Source organism: Hydra vulgaris, chromosome 15 (genome assembly GCF_038396675.1).
Source record: "Hydra vulgaris chromosome 15, alternate assembly HydraT2T_AEP".
Taxonomy (NCBI): Eukaryota; Metazoa; Cnidaria; class Hydrozoa; order Anthoathecata; family Hydridae; genus Hydra; species Hydra vulgaris.
The window spans coordinates 15055460-15077744 of NC_088934.1; the positions used below are offsets into that span (position 1 = coordinate 15055460).

The following is a 22285-nucleotide window of genomic DNA, read 5'->3' on the forward strand; positions in this document are numbered from 1 at the left end:
AATTATACTTGAACGGCGATTTTTAAAGAGATCGTACGCGTACGCGTACGCGTACGATCACTTAAAATTGGGCATTAATGCTCGTGCCTCGTTCATTAAAACTTTCATTAAAACGAGGCAACGTCTGTGTAGCGGCTGTAACCAAACAACAAAACAACAACGAGACTAGCCGTTGATAAAAGCTTTGTTTTTCTAAAAATTTATAAATTTTGTTCATTATTTTTAATATCTATTCAATAAAAGCGGAGATTTTCAGTAAAAATGTTTAAAAATACATTTCAATCTGGTTTTTTATCAATTCTTTATAGTATTGGAAGTAAACCTTTGCAAATATGGGATAAAAAAGTATGTAGTTTGTGCACTTAATTTCAAATATGTTTTTTAAAATAAGAATATACCAGCGTAGCTTATCGTTTATTAAGTATAATAATTTTAGTAAAAATATAACATTTAAATTTATTCTATATTCTAAATTATACAATATTTTCAGGTGAGAAATGGGCATATAAAGCGTATTACTGATAATGATATACAGTCTCTAGTTCTTGAAATAGTAGGAACTAATGTTAGGTAAATAACTTTCTTATTTAATCAATACATTTTTAGATTTTAGTTAACTTATTTTGTTGACGTGTCTAAATTTATTAAAATGATAATATAAATGTTCTAACAAATAGTGTGTGTGTGTGTGTGTGTATATATGTATGTGTGTGTTTGTGTGCATATGTGTGTATATATATATATATATATATATATCTGTGTGTGTGTGTGTGTGTGTGCGTATTTGTATATATATGTGTATGTGTGTGTATATGGGTGTGTATATGTATCTATATATGTATATACACACATATACAAGCGCGGCGGAAGGTGGTTACAATGGGTGATTTTTACCCAGGCACCATGAAGGCGCTTAATTTTCTTCTTGAGAATATAAAAATATACAAATTTATAAGAATAATTATGTAAAAATTTATATCCTTATTTTATCTAAGAATAAGTATATAATAATTTATAATAATAATATTATCAACTTCTTTTTTTTGTCAATAAAAAATTTTGTCATCATAATAAATTATTTTCAATTTATTTTAGTTAGGATGTGATGGGAGCAGGCAGAAGACAAAAGTCTTATCATCTAGCCCCTTTTTATCATTTACATATTTAACAATTAATAAGCATCATATAAAAAAATATTACAATCCCTGTAAAATGATATTAAATACTTTTAAATAAAAAAAGTTACATTTTTTTTCCATCTTCTGAATACAAAACAAAATAAAAAAATATTAAAAATTTAAAAATGAGTAATGATATAAAGACAGATATTGCTTTTTAACAAAAGGAAAAGTTAAAATAAAAGAGAATATTTTAAAAACAAAATAGAATTTGAAATACGTCATAATCAACTGTTTTTAGAAGAACTTTTAAAAGTTTGAAAACTCAATAAACTTTTTCTAAATTTTCTTAAATTTATTTAGTGTACATTAGCGTACAATTTTAAAATGTTTTAATTAATTGAGAACAAATAATTTTAATTACGAAAAAGTAAAAAGTTTGTTTTTATTGACAAGGCATATAATAAATTTACTTGCTGATGTGCATAACAAATAACTTGCTTTGTTTTTGTTACCAAAGAATTATAGTTTTAATCATTTCTTTAATAAATTATTTAAAAAGTAAGTTATTTAAAACTATAATATAACTACCAAGTTTTGTTATAAACCTGATGGTTATTTTATAGTTTTTAACGAAGAACCACTGTTTGAAAAAATTAGAAAGTTGTTTAAAACCAAGTTGAAAAACGTTGGTGGGTTTTTGCTTTCTCATCAAATTCAGCATTTAATTAATTAAAAATGACCTGTCTAAAACCCTAACCAATCAAAGGTTACCCAGAACATCAACTCTTATTGCAACCGTATTGCAAACCATTGGAATAAATAACCGTATTGCAAACTGTTAGAATAAATTAACACATGTTATTGATGTACCTACCGTAAACTTTTTTAAAAGTATTTTTATCATGCTATTTTGGCTGCAGCAATGCCAAATTGTCAGCATATGAAAGCCTGGTGTTGCTTTCCTTTATCAGTATTAAATTTTTTATGTATAAGCTTTGTTGATTATTGTAATAAATAAATAAAAAACTAAAATCTTTTAGTTTTCAGCTGTAGTTCCCCTAGATGGAGGATCTTGCTTTACAAGCTTTTGGACACCAGATATTCAGCTCAAATTGCCACTATAAAACTAATTGCAAAGCGACCACAGGAAATTACGACTGTTATAATGCCATTGGTTTACCTTCAACCAAAACATCCACCCATGATGAGCAGATGACTCGTCTTGGCGATGAAAAAGTTTTTTACAAAGAGATAACCTGGATATACATTTCTTTTCCATGAGTTCTCCTAACATAAGCTTGAAGTGAATATTTTTAACGTTGAGCTTTGTCATTTTATTCAACAAGTTTGCAAAATTGTAAAACCTGTTTCGTTAAGATTCTCATTCATCTGGTTAAAAGATCAAGAACCAGTAAAAATTAAAGCTTGAATTAAAAAACAACTTTATGGAAGATATTTCGCATCTTTATACTTAAGTAGTCTTCGTTTTTCACTTCTGTGAAAAGCGGTCACTATAAAACAAAAGATTTAAGGACAATTATTGGACAAAAAAAATTAATACAACTCTGTCATAAGATGACATAATAATAATAACAATTTTTGCTAGTTAAAAAGCAAAAAAAAAAAGGATTTTCAATATTAATTTCAAAGAATCTATGTTATTTAATCCAGATTAGATCAAGATTTTTCTAAAAATATGGATGTAAGTTAACATTACTTTAAATAAAAATACAGTCATTAACTTTTATAATTGTAAATGTTTTTATTGTAAAAATATGCATGCTTGTGGGGGCATCTAATTACTCCAGGTTTCCTAAAAGCTCTCAGCAGCCCAGATCATGCATGTGCATTTTTCCCCTAACCAATTGTTGACATTGTTTAGAAGTATTGTTTTTGAAAAGTTCTATTTTCAAGATAAGTTATTTATAAACATCAAGAAATACTGTTTCTCTCAATAGTAGTTTTATTATTTAAGAAATTTTTGCTGGGTTTTGGACACCAGCATCATCAGCTTATTAGATATTACAATAATTTTTAACTGTTATAGTTTATATAAAATTGTTACTATTGGCGTCAGCGGTTGAATGGCTACTTTTGTTTTTAAATTTAAAAAATGACGTCCAAAACATAGTTTTGACATATTGGCCTTCATCAAGATTAATTCCGCCAATTTGTGTAGAGCACATTCTATTTTGTATTTTAGTACCTCCAAATTTTTCTTTCAAACTTTTTATTTTCTACTTTTAATGTTCTTGTTTTTTCCCAAATAATGAATAAAAGTTTTGATTTGTTTTTTGATGTTAATAAAGATCGTAAATTCGGGTTTGATTTTTGGTGAAAGGCCTGGTACCCATGGTAAAGACACTATAGGAAAATTATTGCATTCTGATGGAATTGTGTTTTTATTCTTTTTTGATGAAATTGTTGTGTAATATTCCTCAATTGTTTTTCATTGTACCCATTTTCAATAAACATGTCAGTTAAAAAATTTATTTTGTTTTGCAAATGAGGTTTACTAAAGATAAAGTAGGCCCTGTGGAGAAATTCTTTAAATATAGCGATTTAAATATTCAGATTGTGATTTGAATGCGGTTTAATTTGAATTATTTATTGCTTATTATTGGTTATTGATTGCTTCTAGATAACTAAATCCAAGATGCAAGTCTTTCAAAAGCTTCTTCTAAAAGCAATTGGTTGTATGTCTCAACACAATCTCACTCAAAACAAATTTTAAACAAAGCAAATTATCCAATTACACTTAATCTGCATAAGAACGAACATTCATATTCTATATTTAAATTTAACACCAAATTCGCAAAATGAGTTCATATTTAGAAAACACATCTACAAAAATTTACATATTCTTGGCATTCTACATAACAACTCCAATTTATTGAAGTCACTTTTATTCCACTCACTATTAGGTTTTTTCCACATATTCTTTGCACCATTAGGCATTAGTTTTTTCACATTTCTTTTTAGTTCATACCATAATAGTTCAATAAGAGAAAGATCTGGTGATTGGGGAGACTAAATCTTTCTATTTAATACTTGATCATTCTCTAACTCACTCAAGTAATTCCTACAAAGTTTTAAAGAGTGGTTTGAATAATTATCTTCTTGAAAAATGAATAATTCGACTTCCTGATGTTATAGCATGACTTTTGTCCAGATACACTTTTTTTGTCATGTTTCCCTCTATTTTTACAATTGTAGTATTTCCTCTAAAACAGCCCCAAACCATAATACTATCCTGACCATATTTTACAGTTGTCAATATACATTTTTTAAAATCCGTCCAACAACATTTCTTTGGACAAATGATTTTCTTTTGGAACTCAGTCTTTTTTTTTTAATATTCCAAACAGTTGAGCTCGAAATCTTAATTTTTTTTTCTATTTGACCCATAGAAACTTTTCTTTCCACAATGTGAGTATTGCATATGGTTTGTCTACAGTCATTTCTGGCCATTTATCATGTAATAATATCAACAGTTTATATAAATTATTAGAATATTAAGTGGAAGATTAACTATCAAAATTTACTCCTGAAAAATTATAGCATAAATAAATATTCTGAAATAAAATATACCGTAATAGTTAAATGTTTATGTTGCTTACATTATATAATCTTTACATTAACATCAGAATTGATAATTAGATATAAATAAAATTATACATTTTTCAAGTTAATCATTTTATCTAAAGTTAGTTTTATTTAAATCAAAGTAAACAAATGCCCCCTCTGCCCTCCCAAAACAACATTGGGTAAAATAAAAATTAGGTACCAAAAGTGCGGCTAAAAATAGAGAGTACCTGCGACTAAATAATATTCAATAAAATTTTGGCAAGTCCCTAGATAAATAAAAAAACTAAAAAAAAAATCTGACTATTTTCAACATTTATTTCATCCAGAAATACAACAACATTTTTGTCAACAATAAACTTAGTAATAAAGCTAATCAATACATTCATAAACCACACAGTAGTAAAGTTGAACTTTTCTAGTTTCTAAAATAACCTCTAAAATAATTTCTAAAAATTAGTTATTATCTAATTCTGAAAAGTTTTTCAACAAGACAAGTCTTCACCACGCTAATTCAAAACAGACTTCAAAAACGTTGCACAGAATTTTAGCACAAAATTCAGCTCCATAAAACGCGATTTCCACATACCTTATTATGTAGATGAGAAAAAACCAAGGTTAAAATCTTGTGATACTCAAAACTTTCTCATGATACGAGGCTTGATCGCAAATCTTTAAAATGATAAAAATAATAGATCTTGCCTCTCTGCTTTCAGCCTATGCTTGATAATACCTTTTTGTTATAATTATCAACAAGTCAGCTTGAGAAGGAGAGGTTTAAAATCCTTATTGATTATCAGATAGTGAGTTGTTAAACTCAAGGTGAGTGAATAATTATTAAAGATAATTAAAATGTCAAAAGACTTTGCTTATAAAAGTAAAAAGACTTATAGGACAACAGAATGAAGGGGTTGAAGTAATCTCCAGAGTTTAAAAAAAATAGAACCACAAGTTCTAATTTTTAGCAGGCAAGAAAACAAGTTTCAGTTAAGCATTTGTTAAATATTTTAGAGAGTAGTTAAAAGAGTTCTGAAGAATACTTTTGTAAGACAGTCACAGGTTTGTTGTCTGTATCACAAGCTGTTTAGGAGTTTAAGTGAGAAATTAGTTTTGCAACAAAAGCAGTAGTGATTTGGATGTCTAACAGTGGGTTAACCTGTTATTTTGGGATGACAGGAAGAAATAAAGAGGAAAAGTTCTTTGCTTTGTTGGTAATATTTTCAGACTCATGTATGAGTCTGAAAATATTACAACTCAACAAAGCAAAGATCATCCCAAAATGAGATGGTATGTTAAGCTTGTCTTTGTTAATAATGCTTTTGAATATTTGAAAGTATTCCGAAAGTCTTAAGAATCTTGTTTCTAAGATTAATTAAACTATCTTTTTGTATTAATTTCTTGCAATGATAGAACAAGGTTGTTTCTCAAGAGTGTTGTTTTTGTCAAAAAGATAAAAAATGATTAAGATTAAATTAAGCTGCTGCACTAGAAAGAGCAAACAATGGGATAGAGTGAGCCTTAAATTGAAATGAGTAAAAAGGAATAGAATTTTATATGTTTGTATGAAACCAGGAGTTATATAGGAGGCAGAATTTTTATAAGAGATAAAAAAATCAGCCTAAACACTCACAAATAAAATCAAAAAATAAATTTTAATCACTCTTAAGGTAGTAGTAAATAGTGTGATAATAGGTGAGTTTTATAGGGAAAAAGTTTAAACTTTTAGTGATGTAAGTGATCAGGATTGTCTAAAAAAATTTCAATCTTAAGTGTCAGCAGGGTTGGTGGTACTACAGCTGCGCTATTCAGTGTGATGAGCATGAGAAGTGCGAAATCTGGTGAACATAAATTTTCTGCTCACCCCTAAAGTTTTTGCCTCGGATGTCTTTTACAAGGCTTGGATTCATCTTGGAAAGATGTTAACTGTTGGATACTGTTAACATCTTCCCAAAAATAATAATTTTATTTAGACACCTCTATCCTTTACTCAACCAAAAGCCTTAAGGCTCATGGTTATTATCTGTTGATTTACTTTCTTCATTTGGAATATAATCATATTTTTTATTTTTATGGTCTGTATAGTAACAATTGTCTGTAAATCTCTTGAGATAGTGTATTCTCTGTTTTGCTAAGGGTTAACTAGGTTCTGGTAGTTTATCAAGACATTTCTTGTTTCTACTTGTTAACATTTGAGTTCATCATGTGAAGGCCATTCAGTAAACTTTGCTATTTCATTTATTTCTACCAATAGTACTTCTGCTTCTTTTATATTTTGTTTAAAACTGCTCTAATAAAAACTACTGTTGTTCATTGTCGATTTCAATAGACCAAGTTGCATGGTCTAATATACCCTAATTGAATCTTGATAAAGTAATGGTCTCTATTTGTGGGTTATTACTAATTTCTGAAATATTGTCATATATGGTCCTCAACGTTTGCGCTGTTGGATCCTGATTCATCAATAATGTTGTCATTCTGGTTATCAATGTTTTGATGTTGTAGCTCATTCATATATTTTTTAACACTATTGCTTTCAAGTTAAGATAAAGCTTTTAAATTACATATTTTAATTTAAGTAGTGTTCAAAATTGATAAGCTTTTGCCTTGTTTAAAAAATGATTCACTTTTTTTGAATCCTGTGAAACAACAAGTAGAAGAAGAATAATTTTTTATTAAAATTATATTTGATTTTACTAAAAACGGTTGAATGACTCAAAATACAGATCCAGTACTTCAAATAATAATTTTTTAAAATTATATTTTATTGAAGAAGTTTGTAAAGTTGTTAGAATACTAAAGTTGAATTGCTTTTCTTTATTTAGTACTACATACATAGAATGTCCGAATGATCCAACTTCAAAAAGAAGAACTCTTGGTATAAAACTTCCATTTTTAGTTATGATTATAAAGAATTTAAAAAAATATTTTACCTTTGAAGTAACTGTAAGTTTTTATTTTTTTGTTTTTTTATTTTTTAGTAAGCATATATATAAATTTGGAGAAATCAAAAAATGTCAAAACAGTTAAATTTAATTGAGGAAACTAATTAAATTTGATTGTTTTTTAAAAAACCCCAAAAGCACAAATTAAAGACTAGGATAATTTAAAAAACATTCAGAATATTTTTATTTTTTAAATAAAAACATTCAGAATATTTTTATTTTTGTGTTGTTACAACTTTTAAATTGTCGACTAAATTCAACAAATATATTTTATTATTTTGAAATAAATTGTAAATAAAATGATAAAATAATTTATATTTGCTTTCTATTTATTGACATCATATTATTTAAATAATAATGAAGAAAAACAATATGATGATAGAAGGGCCGCTCCGACGATGGGAGAATTTATTACCAGACTCCAATGATTCAGTCGTGGATAGAAAAGGTGTGCGATCGCACTCAAATCTTGACCAAGAATGTAATTTTTTTTAAAGCTTGACCACGGCTCATAATTAAAAATGTGCTGAAAAAAACCGACAAAGGAATAAAGTTATAAACAGGCTAAACTATAAAAAAAAGTAAGAAATCTAAAGTAAGAAAAATAAAACCAATAGCTTTAAAAAAAATCAACTAATATAAATCTGTATAACTAAAACTCTAATAGAAAATTATTTTTAATTATGTTTTGTAATTACGTTAAGGTTGCATAACTCGTCACGTTGGTTTGACGAGGTTGTAACTGATTTTTTTTTATGTTAGGAGAATAGCAAATAAATCTTTTTTTCTTTTTTTTTAATGTCTAAATAAAAATATTTTATGATTTTTTATTTATGTCTTTTTATTCATATAACAAAAAAAGGAGACATAAACAAATATTTATATTATAATTTTATCAGAAGGTTTACATAACATAACAAAAACAAATAACTTTGTTATGTTTTCGACAATTAAATTCATGGATTCATCAAAAAATTGCAAATTGTTTTAAAAACATTTAGATTCATTGTAAAAAATACACTTTATAATAATATAATATCTTTCAATAATTTAAATAAATATCTTTATAGTATACAATCTTTAAAAGCAATTTCTTGCTTTATTAACTTATACTTATATATTATATGATTATTTTTATTTATATACACTTTTTAACTATGTAATATCTTTCGAAAGTTTGAATAAATTTTGCTTTATTAACTTATACTTTATTTATCACATTTTTGAAACGTTTTTAAAATCTATAAAGTCGTGGTTAAGTTATTGAAAAAAATAAATAAATGTGTGGTCAGGAATAGAGTGCAATCGCATGCCTTTCCTGTTCAGAACTGATGATTTAGAGACCGCTTTAAATACTTGCTAAATATACACGTCAAGTAAACAAAAAATTAAAAAAAATTAATGAAATATATAATCAAAGTTTAATTAGATAAATAATGCTAATGAATATAATGCAATGAATTAGATAAAACTTAAAAAGTAAACAAAAAACTAGGTAATAGTTGAAATAGTACATGTTATTGTTATGAAATGAACAAACAAAAATTAAAGATTGAAAGTTATATCAATTTTAAAGTTAAATCGAAAAGATATAAGTACTTTAAGATTTTTACTTAATTATTCAAAGTCTACTAATTTTGACTATTGACAAGTTGACTTTCAGTTGAAGTCGATAACACAACTTTTTTTACTGTTTACATACTATATATGTGTATGTATATACATAAATATATATATATATATATATATATATATATATATATATATATTTTAACTTCAATCTGCCATATTTTCATATTTTCATTTTTTAACATCAATCTGTCCATATTATCATATGGACAGATTGAAGTTAAAAATATATATATATATATATATATATATATATATATATATATATGTATATATATACATACATATATATACATATATATACATACATATATATATATATATATATATATATATATATATATATATATATATATATATATATATATGTATATATTATATATAATAATTTATACTATAATATTATATATATATATAAAATTATTTATATATATGTATATATATATATATATATATATATATATATATATATATATATATATATATATATATATATATATATATATAATTTTTTTAACTTCAATCTGTCCATATGAAAATGATATTTGTTTTAAACACAGGTATTAGATGATAAAAAGGTAAAAAGAAGATTTCGTGCCTCTAACTATCAATCAACTACTAGAGTAAAACCATTTATATGCACAATGCCCATGAGATTAGATGATGGATGGAACCAAATACAGGTGGGTAAAAAAAACATTTTTGTTTACTATTTCACTCCAACAGTTATGTAAATAAATCTTTAAAGAAAATAAATCTTTATGATTTAGGAATTAAAAAAAAAATTTAATTTAAAGCTAAAGCTGTATTAGATATATAATATTTTTTTCAATTATATTCAATTATTAAATGTGCAATTTGTTCTAAACTACATTCACTTGTTTAACACACAATATAGGACGTTACTCATCATAAACATATTTTGATAAAACATGTTTGCATGCTATTAAAATTACAGTTGCTTTGTTTTGCCAATAATATTGATTTATATATTTGTGTCAATAATTATTATGGTAATAAATATAAAAAAGTTTTTTGTTTATTATAACTGTAAATAATAGTTTCACTGTGGACCAGAGTGACTGCCAGGGTAAGTTGTTCCCCAGGTCTATTTTTCTTTTCTAATAGTTAGATATACATTAGTAAATACCATTTATGGTATTTCGAACTTCTGGGGGGTTAGACAAAGTAAAAAATTTGTTGTTTAAAAATTTTCTAAATCATAAAAATGTTTATAAATTTTCAACAAAAACTGTTGAAAATCAGCGAAACTGATAAATTGTGTAAACAATTGTGGGCTGTTTATATAAAATGTGTGCTTTTGTCTCATTACAGTTTAGTAAAGTCATTTAAAACTCAAAAGGTTGCTCCTGCAATTGAAACAAAGTTTTAAATTTTTGTCTGGAACCAGTAAAGTTTAGAGGTAACCAACTATCCTAAAATTATATAATAATAAGACCAGCAAGACTAAGATGAAGTACTTGGAGAACTGGATAGAGAAGATATCCACAATAAAGTTCTATGTTTTGGTTATTTTATGTTTTGTCGTTTTTTTATTTTTTATTATCACTTCCAGTAAATACTTTATTGACATACATTACTGTTCATAATTATTCGAATGGGATTACCTTTTTAAAAAAACACTGTTTTTTATTTAACTATTTTTTATGTTTGTTGTTGCACTATTAAATAAATAAAAAACATAAAAGTATTTTGACTAAAATACTTTGATAAAAATCATAAGAATAATAAAAATGCTTAAGTGGACATAACTACATAAAAAGTAGACCATCAACAACTGTAAACATGAATCGGCATGTCGATGTTTTAAATCTTAGGTTTCGAAAGAAGATTATTTATAAAAAAATTGTTAAATGTATGATAAAGTAGTGTGTATTATCGAATGTAAAACATGGTGGATGTAGTGTTAAGGTGCAAGGCTGTTTTGATTCAATGCCACAAGTGGCATTGTAAAAATAGAGGGAATAATTTCAAAAGTAGTTTACTTGGACACTTAAAAAGTCATGCTATGCCTTTGGAAAGTCGAAAAACTCGTGTAAAAACTTGTGTATACATTAAACATGTGTAATGTATAGTTTTTTTAATTCCATACTTTTAGTTAAAAAATGCATGTATGTCAATAAAACAGAAGTATTTATTAGAATATAATAATAATAAATAAAAAAACTACAAATCATAGATTAACCAAAACATGAATTTTATTATGGATATCTTCTCTATCCTGTCCCCAAGCAGAGTTGTTAGTCCTTGGCCTTGGTCATGACCTTGGCTTTGCCTTACGGCCAAAAATTTAGGCCTTGGACTGAAAACTGTTGGCCTGGCCTTGGTCTTGGCCTTAAAAAATTTGGCCTTGGCCTTATAAAAAATGCATGTTTTCTTATTGATTTCATTGAATTCCGCGCATAATCTTGGTCTATTTTTACAAAATGTGGTTTTATTGTCACAGCACTTGCTACTTATAGTTTTGTTAATAATTGTCCTTAACGTATGGCAAAAATTGTCTTTGGTCTTGAAAATGTTTGCGTAGGCCTTGGCCTTGAAACTCCTAATCTTGACCTTAAAACTTGACCTTAAAACTCTTGGTCTTTGCCTTGTCCTTGGCCTTGTAATTTTTGGTCTTGGTCTTGGCCTTGGCCTTGAAATGTGTGGCCTTGACCTTGGTCTTGCTACTTTTGGCCTTGTTAACAACTCTGCCCCCATCTTGGTCTTGTTGATCTTATTATTATATTATTCTTGGATAGTTTGTTACTGGATTATATAATTTTAGGATAGTTGGTTACTAATGGCATGAGTAATCTTTTGATTTTTAGATGACTTCATTTAACTGTGTGAGAAAAACAATCAGTGCACATTTTATATAAACAGCCTGCAATTGTTAATACAATTTATCAGTTTCGCTGATTTTCAATGTTTTTTGTCAAAAATTTATAAACATTTTTATGATTTAAAAAAATTTTAACAACAAAATTTTTACTTTGTCTAATTTTATCAAAGACTTTACAAGAGATGTAGATGCATAATGGCTGTTGTTCTCTACGAAAAATCAAGTTTTGTTGAGTAACAGATGCTAAAGGAATTGTCCTTTGTTTGCAATTAGTTTTTATTTTGGGCAATTAGTTTTGATTTAAGATTTTTAAGTTTTTGCATATCTTGTGTCTGACATAGCTGTCACTGCCATACCATTAACTTTTAATTTTGATGCCATGTGTTTTTAATCACCATACCAACAATGAAAGATCTCGGATGCCAAATTCTTTGCAAGTAAACAGTTCTTTGCAATGTGATTCAACTCTCTGCAGTTGTATTATACACTTAAGTTTAAAACTAAAAATATTTGTAGCATAGTGTTGAGAGCTTTAGCAGCATCACTTTCATTTATATTTAGGCAGTTCAAAGCAGGTTTTACTTTAGGTAACAATATCTATTGGGTTCATTAATAATCAACTTAAAGTCTTAATAAAACTGCTGGTATTCCTACAATAAATACCAAATGTGCTGATCTCTCCATTATTTAATTTTTTTTTTTGTAAAAGTTTTATATGTACATATCTACAGAGAATGCGGATAATAACAAATACTTTTAATGCATTTTTCTTTTATCTTTTGAAGTTAAATCATTGTAGACTGAATTAGCAGCTTTTCTAAGAAAAACCGAAAAGGCAATTTCAATGCTATACTCTGTATTTCAGCAATTACTTTTGATTATTGAACCTAAACAACAGCATTCAAACTGCCATCATCATTTTCAAACCTTTCAACAAATAAAACATTACATAAATTTATATTGGTTTGCAATCCTCAATAATCCCTAAACAAGTTATTATTAAAAATAACTTAGTGACTTATTTACTAATATTATTAAGAGCTATTAAAATTATAAACATAGTTATCGTTAAATGCTCTAGTCCTTTTTACAATAAAATAACGTTACTGCAGTAAAAATTTATAGTTAAGACATATTAGTAAAGTTATGTTATGTATTAACACTTATGTGAGAAAACTAATTTGCAAGTTTCTTCTTGGTGTTGATTATAAGCTTAAAAGTTAACTACATTTTTGCTGTTTCATCCTTGGGGTTCTGAAATGTTATACAACATTGTTTTTATAGTTCAACTTACTTGATTTTACCAGAAGAGCTTATGGAACTAACTATATAGAAACACTTCGTGTGCAGGTTGGTGTATAATTTTACAATATTCTCAATTCAATTTTTTATTATAAGTTTACTAAATAAAATATGAAATATGAGTGTGGAGGATATGCATTAAATGAAATATTTAGCAAACATTTTTTAGAATAATAGTTATAGTGGCTGCCTGGCTTTGCTATTTGTCTAAAGTGCCAATGTTACTATGCTATTCCATTATGGTTTCTTATGGCTCATGTTTGCATTATGGTTCAGTAGAACACCATTGAGTAATACTTCATTGGTTCTCTTAAAAAGCTAATAAAAGAGTACTGAATATCACTAAAAAATGTTTGCACTTTTATTATCACAGCTAAATATACAATTCATACCAGTTGTATGAAGAGAAGCTACTTTTATCAAAAAAGTCTTTTGAGAGAGTATCATATATATATATATATATATATATATATATATATATATATATATATATATATATATATATATATATATATATATATATATATATATATGTATTATTTTTCATTTTTTATTCCTAATAGATTCATGCAAATTGTCGAATAAGACGAGTATACTTTTCGGATCGACTTTATTCTGAAGATGAATTACCAGCAGAGTTTAAACTATATTTGCCTGTGCAGAATAAAGTCAAGGTAAGGATTTAGCCAAATTTCAAATTTTCTTTTATATGTATTATATCTATATATGTGTGTATATATACTAGGCACCAGCAATTTTTAACTTTTTTTCAGAAAAATAAATTGTTTCAAGCGGGAGTACCTTAATTAAACCGTAAAACTATAATGTGCAAAATTTGAAAGTTGCAAGTCCTCTCAATTCTATATTATTTTAATTTAATTTTGTTCCATATAATTCATTAAGAAACATAAACTAGATTGAATTATAATTAATGAATTTTTAAAATTGAGTTTTGGCGTGAAACATTTTTTAACGTATTTTTATATACAATAAAACGTAAATAATTTATTATCTAATTTTTATAATTTTTTAGACATGTTTGGGTTCAGTAAAAATTAGTAATTTTTCATAAAAGCCATATAATTAGATGAATTTATTTTTGTATTTAGATAAAACAATAGTTGCAACTTGTTTGGGTTTAGATTTTTAACAGTTAACAAACAAAAAATTTCAGTTATTTCTGTTTATAATCTTCTTAGCTTGAAAACTTAATGCAGAAAAAATAGATAAACTACTTAAAAGTTTTAGTTTTGTGTACGTTTTTTGTTTTTTTAATGACGCATTTCTTTGTAATTCTAAAAAAAAATTTGCATATTTAAAATGGTTTGTTGATTTTTCAAATAAGATAGCCACTAGTTAACTTTAGACTTTTTTATTTTTGAGTTAACTCTTATTTTTTTACTACCTCCAGCTTGAAGCAACTTAATACCAAAAATTAAATTATATGAATCAGGAAAAAATTAAAACAGGATAACTCTAAAGCACTGATTTTTGTGGGGCAAAGTTAGTTGAATAAAGGTTTTTAATCGTTAAGGAATAGTTGAAGTAAAAAAATGCACTTTTGCTGAATGACAAGTCACGCAAGATTAAATTTTGGCAGATGCAAAAAGATTAATAACTTATTTGAACAACTACCTTGAAACTATTTGAAAAGAAAAGACAAAAAGATGCAATTTATACCAATATGATAGAATTTAACTGCTAGAGCATGTCTTATAAATATTTTGCCTTTATGATTTTTGCACCTTGTCTAAAAAGGAAAGCCCCAGTCTAGCCCAAATATGACAACAGTATTCCATATGTAGACAGAATCAGAAGTACAAAAGTTGTATCACACCCACTTCTAGGTAACATTGGAAAAGGGTTATAAATTTAAATTTTAAAATTTGTTTTAACATTAGTTTTGTAATGGTTTTTCAGGATGAAAAATAATATTTCTTGCATATTTTTGCAAGATAGTTAAAATAGAGTCAAAAAAAATTAGTCAAAATTATGAAAAATCCTAATGATTTACACCTAATAAGTATCACTAAGGAACTTGAATTTTGACAACTTTAAGTATCTCCAAAGGAACTTGAATTTTGACAAATGACTCAAATCTGATTGTAAGTTTACTTGTTAACAAGTTTCAAGATGTTTTTGATTGAGAAAATGATGTTAAAAGTGTTTTGCTGACATTGGTGTCTAGATGCATTAAAAAAATTTTGGTTTTTGATATAATCTTCTACTATAAAATTCTTAACAGATTATAACATTTAAATACTGAAAAATAATTTGGTGCAGATCTTGTTGTCTCAGGGTATACCTGTTGGTATAATGTACTTGAATTTTGCAAAGGCATTTGATTTCGTTTCCCATAACAGAATATTATAAAATTATTTACGTATAACATCAGTTGAACAGAAATATTTAGTGGTATGGTACAGGATAGTTATGTAAATTTTTCTTTATATTTCTTTTCTTTATAATTTTATAATATCTTTATATTTATAAATTTATATTTATAATTTATAAACAAAAGTATTATTATTCAGTAAGATGCAAAAGTATTATTAAAGGTTGATTCTGTAGCTAGTATTAACCTTCTGCAAAATGGCCTAGCTGTCAATTGTTTTAATGAATAGCTTTTAAAATCTTAAGAAATGTTTATTTATGCACTTTCACAAATAATTCACACACAAAAAAACTATTTAATGTAAAATATACCTTTAAGTACTGTTGATGAGAAGTATCTTGTTTTGGTTTTTTTTTTTGGTATTAAAAATCAAATAGCTCCTCTATGTGCAAAGCTAATAAATCATTGGTTAAGAAATACATTTTTAGGTATCAGCAATTAATTGCTAAAAGTTATATTTTATTATTTTATATTTCATATTTTGTTAGATCACCAGTTAAAATTGCTGTTTGTGTGATCTCTGTATTTAAAAATCAAAAGAATATTTTTAAAAAGGTTCAGCATTATGCTACTAGATTAATATTGCCACTAAAAAAACTTGTAAAAATTTTGGATATGTTGGATCATATTTAGACCAGAGTATATTATAGTATCACCAGCTAATAGAACCACTTTGAAGGTAAGATTGTAAGAAAAATCATTAATGATAATGAGCAAAGTGTGCTTAAGAATGGAACCTATTATGGTGCTCCAGAGGTTACTGAAAATGTAAAAAAGTGTCTATCAACTATGATTACAATAAAAAGTTTAAATAATTATAATTAAAAAACTTTTTCACATAAACTATATGAAGTAAGCTCATTAGCTTTAATATTTTAAGAGCAATTGCCCTTGCCTCAAAGCATCCATCTAACACACAACAAAACAAACAAGTAGAGAACAAGAAGGCCTAAACCAGTGCTGATTGTCAGATTTTATATTTTCAGTTATTGTTACTTAAGATGAAATATTAGAAATTAATTAAAGAATTAAAGACCTTGTTAATAATTGAGTGACAAAGTAATATTTAAAAGGTTCATAGCCATGTCCTGAGTTCTTAAAAATAGAATTGAGAGATGCTATTTTATTTGTTGCAAGTAAATGATGTGTGTTTTCATAGGAGTTATTCTTATAAAAAAAGGTGAACAAAATGATTACCATTGGAAATAGCAGTTGTGCAAAAAGGAGAAAACTATTGAGGTCAAAAGTAAAGAAAATCGCGAAAAATCCAGTCAACATTAAGGTATTTGTAAGAAAATTGTAGGAAAATAATTTGAAGTAATTTCCTGCATGTTTATTAAGTGAAAAATGATTTAAAAAACTACGAATATTTTGTAAAAGATAGATATAAATAGTATTTAGGACCTTAAGTATTAAGCTACGAAGTTGCTTCTCTTTAATAAACCTAAAGTCCTTAATAAGGCTCATGCAATTTTGACAAAGCATACCAAAAGTAGGAAAAGTTCGTGTACCTAGGGCCACCACACTTTGTTTGAAAACTATAAAGTTTTAAGTAATGCTTCTCAGTAAGGTGATTAGTTATAAAAATCTAAAATATGTTTTTGCCGCTGGTATCTCAGATTGCTTCTTAATCCTAGAGGAAATGCTTTTCTATAAGTTATTGTATATTATATTGTTTGTTACTTAAGTACTAAATGTTTATTGAGTTTCCTCTCAATCGTGGTTCGTTAATAAATGACATTTTTCATGAGGCTATCATTTCTTGTACCATATGGGCTATATAAGCAAAAATCCATAAAGTAAGTCATAAAGATTCATTGTTTATCATCTTAGGCTGGAAACGATATTTCCAGCTTATGATGATGAACAATTAATAATCTTCCAAAAAACAATCACAGGTTTCATTTTTACGCCAGCCTATTAGAATTAGGGGTGCGAGGCTGTTAACAGAAGTTTCTTCTTACCTCTAAAGTCTTTATCTAGGAGGCTTTATATATGGCAGTTGCGGGTTACAGTTTACATTTGTCTAATGTGTCAAGCAAGCCACTATCTCGACCCTTACTTGATAAAAAGACCCAGGAAAGTATATTATATCACATTTGACTTCAGATTTCATTTGACTTTGTCTACAGAGCAACAGGCAATATAGACAATATTATATATAGACATGTGATGTTACTTTTATTAATAATATTAAGACAATATTAAATATAGAAAATGTAAACAATATATTAACAGGCAATATTTATTTAAATTGGCTTTTAATGTATTTTATATTTACATTTTGTTATTGATCTTTTATATTTCAATTATAAATCTTTTTTTTTTTGTTTAGGTTTAACGAAGAAATTATTTTATATTTTACTCTGTGTGGTTTTTTCTTTTTTTAATTATTAAGTACTTGTAAATATTTAAACTCTTAGGTCAAACGTATCATAAAATTATATGCTGAACATTAATTAGCTTATTGAAGATAAGATTTGATTTGCTATTTATATCGAAATATTTTATTTTTGTTTATTAAAAGTATTCGACATCAAATTAAAAAAAAAGAATTTTTTTTTAAATCTAAATAGATGTTGAAAAACAAGCTTTGTATATAAAAATGCATACATTATGAACTTATATGAAGTTTTTTTCTTTTTACTTGTTCATTTAAACTAATTTTATAACTCAGCATCGAATTAAAGGGAGACGCGGTGCAAAACCTTTCTTTTTCTTTTCTTTTTTTTTTTTTGTCGAAAATGAAAATAAATTTAATTTTAATATCAGATTATTTGAGGATCTTTGAACGACATTTTAACTAATTAACATATTTAAATTAGCTTATTACATTTTTCTAAATTTTCTAATCCTTTCCATTTATTATAAACTCATATCTTATATCAGGCTTAAAGTGATTATTACTCCCGCGTTTTTTTTTATTCACCAGAAAAATCGCTTGTTAAATTTTTACTTTCCAGTGAAAATCTCATATTAAATTTAACTCCCATTATGAGATTTTTACTCCCATTAAATATTTTGCGGCAAAATGTATTTTGCGACTTTGTTGTATTTTAATTTATTTTTATAACGTTTTAAAGATTGTTTTTTAGGATTAAAAAAGCGATTCCGTTTAATATACACATTTTAAAATTTTGTTTTGTTTAAATCAATTGAAAAAATGCTGAGGATTATTAATAAACAAAATGTCCCCCGAATGACGCTTTAAACAACGTAGTTAAGGCGAATTAGTAAAACTTAAATCGAAAATTTAAATAAAAATCTTATTTTTGACAATCTATCACTATAGGTTTTAAATGAAATGAAATCAATGTATATTTGTTTGAACAACTTTTTCTGTTTGAATTTTAAAAAAATCTCAAGAATTTTTTGTTTTGTTTATACAGAATTTAAGACTTTTATTAAGTCTCTTTTTGAACTTCTTTAGGGTTTTGCTCAGTCGGCTTGCTTAAAATTGTTTTGAATAAAATTTAAAAACGTCCTTTATTTGGACATGGTTATAGATCAAAAGTGCTAGAATTTTTACAAGGTGTTGAAGTCAATAAATTTCCTAAAAAATGTTTTTTATTCCAAGTTAGTGGAGCCAACAGTATTTTTTACGGCTCGGGTCGGATCCGGTTCCCTAATTTTATGAACAAAAACACAACTAATTTGCTTCAATTAGTTAATTTTATCACAAAAGCAATTGCAGGTGGATACAATGTAGATGTGTTATTATTAGATTTTTATTATTTAACCAATATAATCATCGCAGATTTCGAATTTTTAGTTGATTTAATTAAATAAAAAAAGCTTCACATGTTAAAACTTGTTTATAATGTATCGGTATAAAATGTTTTTTATTTCCCCCCCTAGCAACGCTTTGTTTATTCCGTTGTTATGCGCTTTTAAAACAAGTTAAACCATAAATAAGACAAAAATACTTACCTTGTCAACTCAGTTAATTTTATCACAAAAGCAATTGCAGGTGGATACAATGTAGATGTGTTATTATTAGATTTTACAAAAGCATTCTGACTCTGTTTAATTGTTAAGGTTATTAGTAAAGCTCGATTTTATTTTTATTATTTAACCAATATAATCATCGCAGATTTCGAATTTTTAGTTGATTTAATTAAATAAAAAAAGCTTCACATGTTAATACTTGTTTATAATGTATCGGTATAAAATGTTTTTTATTTCCCCCCTAGCAATGCTTTGTTTATCCCGTTGTTATGCGCTTTAGAAACAAGTTAAACCATAAAAAGCCATAAAATACTTACCTTGTCAACTCTTTTAAGTGCAAAGTTGTAGACTGCAACGACTTCTTGTTAATTAGTTTAGTATGATGGCTTAATTGACGCAATTCGCTTCTTGGTTCAAGCTGCATTCGCACTTTATTATTTATGCTATAGTAAATCTTTTTTTTCCTTCTTCAGAAACGAAAACTTTATCTTTTGTTGAATCTGCCACATATTCTGCTTCTTCAAAAAAATTAAATATTGCTAATTTTCAAGATTTTCAAAGTTCAGATTTTAACTTTGCTATGAACTTTAGTCTGTTGGAAAACGTTATATTGCTACTGAAATGCCCGAATTTGTGTGAAGATAATGTTTATTTAATGTTTGATTCCTCAAAAAAGTATGGTTTAAGTATTGGTTTAAAAATATGTTGTAACAGTTGCAATTGGAAAACTAACTAACTAGTTTTTTTCATCTGCTACATTTTGTAAAAAAAATTTAATCGAACAACAAGAGCCTAGTAAAAGCAAATGTAGTGGACAAAAACCATTTGATATTAACACACGTGTCATTGTGGCTTTTCGTGAAATGGGTAAATGGTTATCATCATTAGAGAAATTTTGTGGAATAATGAATATGAAGCCACCTATGAATAAAAAAAGCTACAATAAAACTTTACATAACCTGTTAGATGTTTATCAAAATTTAGTTGATCAGAACATGAAAAATGCTGCTGATGAATTAATCCAAGTGAAATCAAGAGACATTATGTGTAGCTTTGATGGTTCATGGCAAAAGCGTGGTTTTACTTCAAATAACGGAGTTGTTTCTGCAATTTCAGTTGAAAGTGGTAAATGTATTGACTTTTAAATAGAAACAAAAACATGTAAATTATGTTCAATATGGAAGTTAAAAAAATACACGTACCCAGTTGAATATGAAAAGTTTCAGTCATCACATTACCAAAGTGTAAAATTAGTCATACTGGATCATCATCGGCTATGGAATCAAGTGGTGTTTTAAAACTTTTTTATCGTTCTGAAAAGAAAAACAATTTAAGGTATACCACATATGTTGGTGACGGAGATAGTAGTTCTTATACCAGTGTTGTTGCTCCTAAACCTTATGGACATAATGTAGAAATTAAAAAAGCAGAGTGCATTGGTCATATTCAAAAACGAGTTGGCACGCGTTTAAGAAACTTAAAAAAAAGCAGCAAAGAAATTTTAAGTGATGGTAAAAAACTAGGAGGAGCAGGTCGTTTGACAGAAAATGTTATTAACACATTGCAAAATTACTATGGCAAAGCAATCAGACAGAACATTGGTAGTTTATATGCAATGAAGAAAAGTGTAGCAGCTGTTCTTTTTCACTGTAAAGTTATGACAATGAAACACGCCATCAATTTTGTTTGCGCACTAAGGATTCTTGGTGCAAATTCCAGGCTGATAAAGTAACTGGAAAAAAAACATACAAAGAAAATATTTGTATTCCTGCTGCTGTTCGAGATTTTATAAAACCAATATTTATAGATCTTGGAAGTGATATTCTTTTAGAAAAGTGTTTGCACGGTAAAACACAAAACCCTAATGAATCCTTGAATCAATTGATTTGGAAGCGGTGTCTCAAAGATATATTTGTTGAAAGAACTGCCTTATGTGTTGGAGTAGCATCAGCTGTCCTATACTTTAATAATGGACTACAATTTTTAGAGACGTTACTTGATAAGCTTGAAATAACAGTAAGTTGCAATCTACATAACTTTTTATAAATGACTCAAAGCGCATTTCTAAAGCAGAAAAGCAATGCACAAGTATAGTGAAATTAAGACGCAAGAAGCTAAGAGCTATACAAAAAGGTTTTTGTGATCAAAACGAAACATTAGAAGGTGCAGTTTATGGAAGTGGGGAGTTTTGAACAATTTTTTTTTTGTTTTTATTTTTAAATTGAGTTTTTCTCAAAATCATGTTTTATAGCCTGGCGACGGAGATATTTTTCAAACCGATAACCGATTTGATCTGAAATTTGGCACACTTGTTTGTAACACATGTATTTGCAACCTCTACTAGAATTATGTTTACAGCTAATTGTGTTCTACTTTTGTGAGTGATTTTGTGTTCTCAAATAACACCAAAACTTCCAAATATGACTAAAATGCATATATTTTGACTTTTTTTGGTCAAAATTTAAAACTTTTAGTGTATGTTGTAATTGCATAAGTAAAGGATCACAAGCCAAAATTT

General features: G+C 26.7%; 1 protein-coding gene across 1 annotated transcript; it reads left to right on the forward strand.

Moving 5' to 3' along the window:
- Positions 1–116: 116 nt before the first annotated feature.
- LOC136071972 (cilia- and flagella-associated protein 20) lies at positions 117–18442 on the forward strand. The gene is made up of 7 exons (XM_065818665.1): positions 117–345; positions 491–570; positions 7529–7649; positions 9838–9960; positions 13407–13472; positions 13988–14098; positions 18155–18442. Exons 1-7 carry the CDS (start codon positions 262–264, stop codon positions 18158–18160), a joined length of 591 nt encoding a protein of 196 aa, XP_065674737.1. The 5' UTR covers positions 117–261; the 3' UTR covers positions 18161–18442.
- Positions 18443–22285: the final 3843 nt, after the last annotated feature.

Coding starts and splice junctions, on each gene's coding strand:
- LOC136071972 (XM_065818665.1), top strand. CDS start 262: ATGTTTAAAAATACATTTCAATCTGGTTTTTTATCAATTCTTTATAGT. Junction 571..7,528: donor ATAGTAGGAACTAATGTTAG/GTAAATAACTTT, acceptor TTCTTTATTTAG/TACTACATACATAGAATGTC. Junction 7,650..9,837: donor ATTTTACCTTTGAAGTAACT/GTAAGTTTTTAT, acceptor TTTTAAACACAG/GTATTAGATGATAAAAAGGT.